This window comes from Scyliorhinus torazame, chromosome 11 (assembly GCF_047496885.1).
Source record: "Scyliorhinus torazame isolate Kashiwa2021f chromosome 11, sScyTor2.1, whole genome shotgun sequence".
NCBI classification, from domain to species: domain Eukaryota; kingdom Metazoa; phylum Chordata; class Chondrichthyes; order Carcharhiniformes; family Scyliorhinidae; genus Scyliorhinus; species Scyliorhinus torazame.
This window is the reverse complement of record NC_092717.1, coordinates 246280907-246293097: the sequence shown is the minus strand read 5'-3', so window position 1 is coordinate 246293097 and position 12191 is coordinate 246280907. Positions and strand designations below refer to the sequence as shown.

General features: G+C 48.0%; 1 protein-coding gene across 3 annotated transcripts in view; it reads left to right on the top strand.

Moving 5' to 3' along the window:
- lama3 (laminin, alpha 3) overlaps positions 1–12191 on the top strand; it is an 858151-nt gene that overhangs the window by 773141 nt on the left and 72819 nt on the right. For all 3 annotated transcript variants that reach the window (XM_072468523.1, XM_072468524.1, XM_072468522.1), the window contains exons 61-62: positions 1778–1911; positions 2995–3151. In XM_072468523.1, coding sequence (XP_072324624.1) covers positions 1778–1911; positions 2995–3151 — 291 coding nt within the window. The remainder of the gene's footprint in view (positions 1–1777; positions 1912–2994; positions 3152–12191) is intronic.

Below are 12191 nucleotides of genomic sequence, written 5' to 3'. Positions count from 1 at the left end.
GCTCAACTGATTATCTTAAGTTGGTTGCTATTGCAATTCTTAGTGCACTTGGGGTTGTTCAGTAAGTGCTGTCCAATTACGGAATCACACCTAATGTCAAGCACCATGTTCTGCGTTTTGCAAGCATAGACTGGTTAAGTAAAGTCAGTACTCTTTTTTTCATTCATTTATGGGATGTGGTCATTGTTGGTTCGGCCAACATTTGTTGCCCATCCCTAGTTCTCCTTCAGAAGGTGGCGATGAGCCACCTTCTTGAACCGCTGTTGCCACTGAGGTGTAGACGCCCACAGTGTATTTAGGGAAGGGGTTCCATAGATTTTGTCCCAGCGACAGTGAAGGAAAGATAATATATTTCCAAGTCAGGATGGTGGGGGACTTGGAGGGGAACATCCAGGTAGTGGGGTTCCCAGGTATCTGCTGCTTTTGGCCTTACAGATGGTAGCTGTCTAAGGAATCTTAGAACATAAACATACAGTGCAGAAGGAGGCCATTCGGCCCATCGAGTCTGCACCGACCCACTTAAGCCCTCACTTCCACCCTATCCCCGTAACCCAACAACCCCCCCTAACCTTTTTGGTCACTAATGGCAATTTATCATGGCCAATCCACCTAACCTGCACGTCTTTGGACTGTGGGAGGAAACCGGAGGACCCAGAGGAAACCCACGCAGACACGGGGAGAACGTGCAGACACCGCACAGACAGTGACCCAGCGGGGAATCGAACACAGTGCTATTAACTTGTGCTACCGTGCTGCCCTTGGTGAGTTCCTGCAGTGCATCTTGTAGATGGTATACACGACTGTCACTGTTCATAGGTGGTGGAGGAAGCAAATGTTTGTGGAAGGGAACTCTGCCTGTTCCAAACAACTGAAGCGATGAGCTATTTGATACAATGTACCAGTCATTGGGATATGCAGCCCATGTATCTGACATTGCATTGGCACTTTCATATACCACATTACCTGAACACATTTTTAGCTTGAGGGCAGCATCCAGTTAGTGAAGTATACCACTGGTGTTGCACAGTAAGTGTGAAATGGCTAACCTCACCTCTTGTCCAAGCTTTTGAGATTCTTTACCTAATCTGAAGTAAACATGCTGTGGAGATGCCAGCGTTGAACTGTGGTGAGCACTGTAAGAAGTCATACAACCCCAGGTTAAAGTCCAACAGGTTTGTTTAGAATCACTAGCTTTCGGAGGGTAACTCCTTCATCAGGTGAGTGAAGAGGTGTGTTACACAAACACAAATATAGACAACGCCAATAATCATCTTGCATCATTGGCTTTGTCTATATATGTTTGTGTAACCTACCTCTTCACGCATCTGATGAAGGAGCTACGCTCTGAAAGCTAGTGATTCCAAACAAACCGGTTGGACTTTAACCTGGTGTTGTAAGACTTCTTAATCTGAAGTAGACTGAGCACATTTCAGTGATGGCCTTAAACCTGTTTATGGGATATAAATGATCTGATCAGCATAGCAATTATCCAGCTGGATTCCTCTGATGTGCCATATTTCAGCACCAAGCTTGCATGATGAGTAAATAGTTCAAACCCAATGTTGGTGTGAGAGGTGGAGGTGAGATTGACCAATTGGGCTGATTGCCCTGCAAATTCAATGCAGTGAAGCAATCAGCAGCACCATTAACAGGTAATCCTCGAGGGAAAAGCATGTAATGTAGCTACGCTCATATGAACCTTGAATTTCTAAGAATTTTAAATAACCATTTAACTTGATAAACAAGATTGTTTTAATTGTGTGCCTTTTCTCTCCAGCCTCCAGCTACCTTAAATTATCCACAATATGAGGGTTGCATTGAGCTCGGCATCTTGAATGAGAAACTGATTAGTTTATACAACTTTGAAAAAATATTCAGCATCAATACTACAAAAGACAGACCATGTGAAAGGTATGGAGCAGTTAACACTGTATGGCATATGGAGAGTATTTAAAAATACATCTTTCATGTTCAGCTTTTTAAAAGTGTTGCGTTTACATCGTCCATTTTGGGCACGTATAGTAGAGTCTTCCTCGGCGCCTGTCAGTCTAGATTATCTAGCCAGGTGTCTAGAGTGGGACCTGCCTATATAGCTTTCTGATTGAGAGGAAAGAGAACTGAACCACACAATGTTCTTGCCAGCATTTGGAGGGGCTGACTCACACTGCCTAACACAGGCCACTTAAATTGGCAGTGGGGTGGCATAGTAATGAAAATGAAATGAAAATCGCTTATTGTCACAAGTAGGCTTCAAATGAAGTTACTGTGAAAAGCCCCTAGTCGCCACATTCCGGCGCCTGTTCGGGGAGGCTGGTACGGGAATTGAACCGTGCTGCTGGCTGCGTTGGTCTGCTTTCAAAGCCAGCAATTTAGCCCTGTGCTAAACAGCCCCTAAAAAAAATTACTAGCAGAGAATGGTTTCGACCCATCGACCTCTGGGTTATGGGCCCAGCACGCTTCCGCTACGCCACTCTGCTCCCATATTGTCACTGGACTAGTAAACCAGAGATCCAGGGTAATTTGGATTGGATTTGGATTTTGTTTATTGTCATGTGTACCAAGGTACAGTGAAAAGTATTTCCCTGCGAGCAGCTCAACAGCTCTGGGGACCGGGGTTCGAATCCCTCCAAGGCAGATGGTGAAATTTGAATTCAATAAAAATCTGGAATTAAAAGTCTAATGATGACCATTGTCGATTGTCCATCTGGTTCACTAATGTCCTTACCTGGTCTGGCCTACATGTGACTCCAGACCCACAGCAATGTGATTAACTGCCCCTCAAGGGCAATTAGGGATGGGCAATAATTGCTGCCACAGCTTGCGACTCCCAAGTCCCATGAACACATTTTTAAAAAGGACATGAATGTGACTCCAATCCCATTGGTGAAGGGAATTCAGAGCAGGCTTTCAGGGTTTTCATACAACAGCAGTAATTCTGACTGTAACGGTTAGTTTAACCTGAACTCAAACTGTCTACATTTCTTTCTTTTACAGATATAAGCCAAATAAGGAGCCAGGAAAAGATAGTTTCTATTTTGATGGAACTGGACATGCATTAATTAATTTCACCAGAACTCCAGTTGTAATAACAATTGATCAAAACATTCAAATTTCCAGCAAAAATGCAGTCATTTTATATTTGGAGAGCAAGGTAAAATATTCTGGGGTTTTTTTTTGTCTTGTCTACAATGTCAACGTTGTACTAACGTCCCTCAGTACCACCAATTATTTGGCCATTTTGGTGCTCATAAACTGAGAAGGGGCTAACCCTGGTGGTTAGCACTGCTGCCTCACAGCACCAGGGCCCCAGGTCCGATTCTGACCTGTGCGGAGTTTTCACTTTCTCCCCGTGTGTGCGTGGGTTTCCTCTGAGTGCTCAGGTCTCCTCCCACAGTCCAAAGATGTGCAGGTTAGGTGGATTGAGCATGCTAAATTGCCCCTTATTGTCCAAATGTTAGATGGGATTACGGGGGTGAGGCATGGGAGTGGGCCTGGATAGGGTGCTCTTTCATAGGGTAGGTGCAGACCCGATGGGCTGAATGGTCTCCTTCTGCCCTGTAGGTATTCCATGATTCTATGATAGGTGCATACATCAATCGTGTTCCATTTCTCCCCATATCACACCGAGGTAGCATGCAAATATGTGCCACCTCCCTTGTTGATATATAGAACACGGCACAACTACACCCCAGTATCTGGCTAAAGGCTGGGAGGTAATCTCTCATAGAAGAAGTCAAAGAGGCTCATCGAACCTGCTCTGCAATTCAATACTATCATGGCTGTTCTTCGGCTTCAACTCTATTTTCCCGCCTATTCCCCAGATCCCTTAATTCCCAGAGATTCCACAAATCTGTCTTTTCCAGCCTTAAATGAATTCAGCAAGGGAGCTTCCACAACACCCTGGGGTAGAGAATTCCAAAGATTCACAACCCTTTGAGTGAACTATTTTCTCCTCATCTAAATGACTGTCCCTTACCCTGACACTGTGTCCCTGTGTTTTAGACTCCCTGACCAATGGAAACAGTCTCTCAGCGTCCAACCTACCGAGCCCTGACAGAATTTTGTGGGTTTCGATGAGATCGTCTCACATCCTTCTGAACTTCAGAGAACCTGGACCCAATTCACTCAGCCTCTCATCATAGGACAACCCCCTCATCCCACGTATCAATCTGGTGAAGCTTTGCTGTATCGCCTCAAATGAACATATATCCTGTGTGGAGACCAAAACTGCACAGTATTCCAGAGGTGGTCTTCACCAAAACTCTGCACAATTGTAGCAAGACTTCGTTCCTCCTTATGCTTCAATCTCCTTGCAAAAGAGGGCCAACGTGTCATTTTTGTTCCAAATTGCTTGTTGCACCTGCTTGCGAACGTCCTGCATTCTTTGTATGAACACACCCAAATCTATTTTGAAAACCAGCACGTAAAAGGTTTGCACCCTTTAAAAAACATTCTGCTTTTCTATTCTGACGACTGAAGTGAATAACATCACACTTCTCTAAAACGTGTTTCATCTGCCACCATGTTACCTACTCACTTAACCTGTCTGTGGTCGTGATCTACCAGCTGCATCCCGCCAGAACCGGGGCGAGATGCGGCCGGTACATCCCGGGAGAGGCCTACCCGGGACTCCCAACGGCCGTTACGCCCCACGAGGTCAAACCAGATCTATGTCTACTTCTTCATTTAAGTCATCAATATAGACTATAAATAGCTGAGGCCCAAGTCCCAATTCTTGTGGCATTCCACATCCACTGCCTGCCAGCATGAGAAAGCCCTGTTTATTCCAGCTCTCTGTTTTCTATCAGTTAATTAATCTTCTATCCATGCTAATATAGAAACATGGAAAATAGAAGCAGGAGTAGACCATTTGGCCCTTCAAGCCTGCTCCGCCATTTATTACAATCATGGTTGATCATCCAACTCAGTAACCTGCCCCCATCTTCCCCCCATAACCTTTGATCCCTTTAGCCCCAAGAACTGTATCTAACTCCTTCTTGAAAACATGTTTTGGCCTTAACTACTTCTTGTGGTGCTGAATTCCACAGGCCAACCACTCTCTGGGTGAAGAAATGTCTCCTCCTCTCTGTCCTAAATGGTCTACCCCGTACCCTCAGACTGTGCCCCCTGGTTCTGGACACACCCACCATCGGGAACACCCTTCCTGCATCTACCCTGTCCAGTCCTGTTAGAATTTTAGAGGTTTCTATGAGATCCCACCCTTGTTCTTCTGAATTCCAACGAATATAATCCGAACCGACTCAATCTCTCATATATCAGTCCCGCCATCCCAGGAATCAGTCTGGTAAACCTTCGCTGTACTCCCTCTGGAGCAAGAACATTTTTCCTTCGATAAGGAGACCAAAACTGCAAAAAACGGGCTGAATTTACCGGCTGTTGACGCCGGCTTGAAATCCTGGTCCCTCCCCAGTGCACAGATTTCCCGGCAACAAGGTGTGCTGTGAATGGGAAATCCAGTTGGCGGGCCGCCTCCCCTGTCGAAAAACACAAGGTGGGGTGGTCGGTAAATTCCACCCAATATTCCAGATGTGGCCTCACCAAGGCCCTGTATAATTGCAAGCAATACCTCCCTGCTCCTGTACTCCAATCCTCTCGCTATGAAGGCCAGCATACCATTTGCCTTCTTTACCACCTGCTGTACCTGCAGTCTTACCTTCAGTGACTGGTGTACGAGGACACTCAGGTCTCGTTGCACATTCCCCTCTCTCAATCTGTAGCCCTTCAATGATAATCTGCCTTCCTGTTTTTGCTACTTGATGCACGATCAATCACTACTGAAGCGAGATTGTAGTCCAATTGAAGGCTTTAATGAGCAAGTAGTTACCCCAGCAGCTCCAGTACAGAATGACTGCTGTGGGTGAAACACAGACTCTTATGCTCCGCCTGCTGGGTGGAACCAGCAGGCAGGTCCCACCACTTGTACTACAGTATAAGGTACATCCCACCTAGGTACCGCGATACCCCTAATATAGCCTACCACACTACTAAAGTGGATAACCTCACATTTATCCATATTATACTGCATTTTCCAAGCATTTTCCCTCACTCAACTTGTCCAAATCACACTGAAGCATCTCTGCATCCTCCTCACAGCTCACCCTTCCAACAATTTTGTGTCATCTGCAAATTTTGGGATATTACATTTCCATCCCTCATCTAAATCATTAATATATATATATTGTGAATAGCTGGTGTCCTAGTACTGATCCCTGTGGTACCCCACGAGTCACTGCCTGCCATTTGGAAAAATACCTGTCATGTTGGAGTTGTATAGAACTTTGGTGAGGCCACAGCTGGAGTACTGTGTGCAGTTCTGGCCGCCACATTACAGGAAGGATGTGACTGCACTGGAGGGGGTGCAGAGGAGATTCACCAGGATGAAATGAATGAAAATCGCTTATTGTCACAAGTAGGCTTCAAATGATGTTACTGTGAAAAGCCCCTAGTCGTCACATTTCGGCGCCTGTTCGGGGAGGCTGTTACGGGAATCGAACCGTGCTGCTGGCTTGCCTTGGTCTGCTTTCAAAGCCAGCGATTTAGCCCTGTGCTAAACAGCCCCTGGATGTTGTCTGGGATGGAACATTTAAGTTATGAAGGGAGGTTGGATAGGCTTGGGTTGTTTTCGCTGGAGCGAAGATTGAGGAATGACCTGATTGAGGTGTACAGGATTATGAGGGGCATGGACAGGGTGGATAAGGAGCAGCTGTCACGAGGGGGACACAAATTTAAGGTGAAGGACAGGAGGTTTTGGGGGGATTCGAGTAAAAACCTTTTTCCCAGAGGGAGGTGACGGTCTGGAACGCACGGCCTGGGAGGGTGGGAGGGGCGGGTCTGGAACGCACGGCCTGGGAGGGTGGGAGGGGCGGGTCTGGAACGCACGGCCTGGGAGGGTGGGAGGGGCGGGTCTGGAACACACGGCCTGGGAGGGTGGGAGGGGCGGGTCTGGAACGCACGGCCTGGGAGGGTGGGAGAGGCGGGTCTGGAACGCACGGCCTGGGAGGGTGGGAGGGGCGGGTCTGGAACGCACTGCCTGGGAGGGTGGGAGGGGCGGGTCTGGAACACACGGCCTGGGAGGGTGGGAGGGGTGGGTCTGGAACACACTGCCTGGGAGGGTGGGAGGGGCGGGTCTGGAACACACTGCCTGGGAGGGTGGGAGGGGTGGGTCTGGAACACACTGCCTGGGAGGGTGGGAGGGGCGGGTCTGGAACACACTGCCTGGGAGGGTGGGAGGGGCGGGTCTGGAACACACGGCCTGGGAGGGTGGGAGGGGCGGGTCTGGAACGCACGGCCTGGGAGGGTGGGAGGGGCGGGTCTGGAATGCACTGCCTGGGAGGGTGGAAGGGGCGGGTCTGGAACGCGCTGCCTGGGAGGGTGGGAGAGGCGGGTCTGGAACACACGGCCTGGGAGGGTGGGAGGGGCGGGTCTGGAATGCACGGCCTGGGAGGGTGGGAGGGGCGGGTCTGGAACGCACGGCCTGGGAGGGTGGGAGAGGCGGGTCTGGAACACACGGCCTGGGAGGGTGGGAGAGGCGGGTCTGGAACACACTGCCTGGGAGGGTGGGAGGGGCGGGTCTGGAATGCACTGCCTGGGAGGGTGGGAGGGGCGGGTCTGGAACGCGCTGCCTGGGAGGGTGGGAGAGGCGGGTCTGGAACACACGGCCTGGGAGGGTGGGAGGGGCGGGTCTGGAATGCACGGCCTGGGAGGGTGGGAGGGGCGGGTCTGGAACGCACGGCCTGGGAGGGTGGGAGAGGCGGGTCTGGAACACACTGCCTGGGAGGGTGGGAGAGGCGGGTCTGGAACGCACGGCCTGGGAGGGTGGGAGAGGCGGGTCTGGAACACACGGCCTGGGAGGGTGGGAGAGGCGGGTTGCCTCACATCCTTTACAAATTACCTGGATGAGCACTTGGCACGTCTTAACGCTCGAGGCTGTGGGCCAAGTGCTGGCAAAAGAGATTAGCAAAGGAGACCCTTTGACAACGGGTAATCTGGACTCGAAATGTTAGCTCTTTTCTCTCCCTACAGATGCTGCCAGACCCACTGAGATCTTCCAGCATTTTCTTTTTGGAAGGCGATTAGGTAGTTAGGCCAGGTGTTTTTCATGAGTCAATGTAGACTTGATGGGCTGAAGAGTATCTTCTGCACTGTATTTTTCTGTGATTCCTACTCTTTGTTTCCAGCCTGCCAACCAGTTTTCAATCCATCTCAATGCACTGCCCCCAGTACCATGTGGTTTATAATTTGTGATATTTTGTCAAAAGCCTTTTGAAAGTTGAAATAAACCACATACACTGGCCCCCCTCATCAACTCTACTGATTAAATCTTGGAAGAATTCCAATGTATATTTTTTCAAGCATAAGGGCCGGGATTTTCCGAGCCCACGCCGGGTCTGAGAATCGCCAGTGATGCCGAAAATTCCCGCCACACCGCTCCGATGCCAGGACCTGATTCTTCAGCGAATCGGTGGCAGTCGTGTGCGCGTGGTCGACACAGCGCCGGTCGGGGACCGTCAAAAGAGGCCCCCGCGGTCTCCGCGATCGACCAGCCGACTTCACGCCGAGTTCCAACCTAGTTCCACCCGGCGGTAGCTCGGATCCGCGGCCGCGCTGGTCGTCCTGGTCGGGGGAGTAGGGGGATCAGATTCCGGGGGGAGGGGCCTCCATGATGGCCAGGCCGGCGATCTAAATCTACTGATCGGCGGGCGTGCGATCTGGGGGGGGGGGCTTACCTTCTTCCACGCAGGGCAGCTGTGTCGCAACGCCATGTTGCGCGGCATCGGTGCGGAAACGGCCACCACGCGCATATGCCGCGCGGAAACGGCTGCCACGCGCATGCGCAGACCCACGCCGGCAGTGCAGGGCTGCGTATCGGTGTCGGAGCTGCGTGCAGCATTCCGGCGCCGTGCTGGCCCCCTGTAGGCCACTGAATCGCTGGGCCAGGAGGCCCGTTGACGCCGGCATGAAACACTCCGGTGTTTACGCCAGCGTCAACACTCAGTCGGGATTTTGGAGAATCCCAGCCAAGTTCTTTGTTCCTCATTGTAAATTCCCTGTTTCAGACTGTAAGGAACCTTATTTGTCTTCACCAATCTTTTTCTGGTTACATACCTATAGAAGCTTTTCCAGTCAGTTTTTATGTTCCCTGCAAGCTTACTCTCATATTTAATTTTCCCCTTCATAATTAATACCTTTGTCATCCATTGCTGATCCATCTAAACTGCTCCCAATCCTCAGGTCAGCTGTTTTTTCTGGCCAATTTGTACGCCTCTGATTATTGAGGGGATTAGATTATGACGAGAGGTTGAGTAGACTGGGACTGTACTCATTGGAGTTTAGAAGGATGCGGGGGGGATCTTATTGCGACATATAAAATTATGACGGGAATAGATAGGATAGATGCGGGCAGGTTGTTTCCACTGGTCGGGGAAAGCAGAACTAGGGGGCATAGCCTCAAAATAAGGGGAGGTAGATTTAGGACGGAGTGTAGGAGGAACTTCTTCACCCAAAGGGTTGTGAATCTCTGGAATTCCTTGCCCAGTGAAGCAGTTGAAGCTCCTTCTTTAAACGTTTTTAAGAAAAAGAAAGATGCCTTTCTAAAGAATAAAGGGATTCGGGGATATGGTGTACGGGCCGGAGAGTGGAGCTGAGTCCACAAAGATCAGCCATGATCTCATTAAATGGTGGAGCTGGCTCGAGGGGCCAGATGGCCTACTCCTGTTCCTAGTTCTTATGTTCTTATTCATATATTACCTCCTATTTATATATTACCCCCAACTCCATGGGCCCTTTTCTTGCCTATTAAACTTTCTGTGTGGCACTTTATCAAATTATTTTTGGAAATACAGGTGAACTATTTTAATCTACCCTGCTTGTCACACCCTCAAAAACTCTCATAAATTTGTCAAACTGGATTTCCCTTTATTAAACACATGTTGACTTGTTCTAATCATACTCTGCTTTTCTAAGTGTATTGTTCACACTTCCTTCTTAATAGATTCCAGCATTTTCCCAACAACTGATGTTCGGCTAAGTGACCTAGAGTTTATTTTTCTCTCTCCTTACTTTCTTAAAAAGCAGAGTAACATTTGCCAACTTACAATCTGGTGGGACCATTCCAGAAACTAAGGAATTTTAAAAAAATATATAGCTAGCACATCCATTATCTCTGTAGCTATCTCTTTTTAACCCCTAAGGTGTAGGCCATCAGGTCTCAGGGATTTGGCGAGTTTTAATCCCTTAAGTTTCTCCAATATGTTATCTCTGCTGATATTAATTACCCTAATTTCCTCACTCTTTTTAGCATCTAGGTCACCTTGTATTTTTGGAGTGTAACTTGTATCATCTACTGCGAAGACAGACAAATATTTGTTCATTGTCTCTGCCACTTCATCATTCCCCACGATAATTTCTCCCGTCTCTGCTCATTGTTCACTTTAGCTACTCTCTTCCTTTTTATATCTGTTTTCATATTTCTGCCGAGTTTACTCTCAGATTCTATTTTTCCAATTCTATCAGTTTTTTGGTTTGCTGGTTTCGAAAACACTCCCAATCCTCACCCCAATTTTCAATTAGAATGTATTTTTCTTCAAGATTTTGAATTGCGCTTTTGCAAATTGATTCTTTGCCCAATTGATGCTAACATGCACTTACTCAGCTGACAGCAGATTTTAACAATATAGGATGAACCGTTTTATCGGCACTCTCTAATTGTGTCACGTCAAAGGTGTTGGGTGAAATTATTTACTGATCGAGAAATTATCCGCTGCACAGTGCCTGCTTTATGGCTGCTAACCGCTCTACTGGGTCCCCAACATGCACATTCCCGCAATGTCCAACCTGCCATACTAGAACAAGAAAATAAAAAAGCCATTCAGTAGCCACATTGAAGCTAATGTTAGACATTTTCCCTATCGAATGAATGGGCCTAATACCAGTTTGAAGCCAAAAACTAAGTGCAGGGTTTTCTCTATATGCTTTCAAGTATCTATATAAGTTCAAACGGGGTCAGAGACCCTCACTGTGTCGGGAGCCGACACTCAAATCTGATTTTCCCCAGGTTGGCTAATTAGATGCTAAAGCGCGAGCTCGCTATCGCAGGTAGGCTCTCGTAGCTGAAGGTACAATAGGAGATCCTCCAACTTAAAAATCACATCCCTTGGAAGGTGAGGGAGATGACACTGCAAAGTAGGGGCTTCCTCATTCCAACTTTTCAAAATTTGAATTAAATATAGGCCTTTGCAGCCAGATCATTATTGTGGGAGTACGGGTACTCCTCTATAGGATGGCTTGCAGCTGCAGCTAAACCCAGGCAGGCAGGGTCCCTAAAGAATATTAGTGAAACTGATGGGTTTTTACAACAGTCAATGATAGTTTCATGGTCACCAATTCAAGCGGCCGGATAGAGAATTGAAAATAAAACTACGGAGTTGCTGTAAAAACCCATCTGGTTCACCAATGTTCTTTAGGGAGAGAAATCTGCCATCCTTGCCTAGTCTGGCCTACATGTGACTCCAGACCCACAGCAATGAGATTGACTCTTAACTGCCCCTCTGAAATGGCCGAGCGAGCAGCTCAGTTGTATTGGAGACAGCAGATCACTGCCTCCTTCTCGAAGACAATCAGGGATGGGCAGTAAATGCCAACCTCACCCTCAATCTGTGAAAGAAACTTGAACCCATCCAAAATTTTCTGTCCATTCTCCAACTACGTGGGCTCCAGATGTTGCAAAGCCTCAATTTGAAAATTCTCATCCTGTCAAAATCCTTCGCGGCATCGATGCTTCGTGGTTCTGTAACCTCCTTTAATTCTCCAATCTCTCTTTGTTCCAATGTTAGCCATTACGTATCCACTATTTCTTTTACTCACTCATGGGATGTGGCATGTAACTGGCTGGGCGAGCATTTATTACCCATTTCTAATTACCCTTGAACTGAGCTGCCTGCTGGGCCATTTCAGAGGGCCATCTAAGAGTCAACCACATCGCTGTGGATCTGGAGACACATGTAGGCCAAACCAGGTAACAAAGGATATTAGTGAAGCAGATGGATTTTTTTACAACAATCAACAGTGGTTTCATGGTCATCATCAGGATTCTTAATTCCATATTTTATTCAACTTCACCTCAGCCTTGAGTTTTGGAATGCCCTCACTAAATCTCTCTGCTTTGATCACCC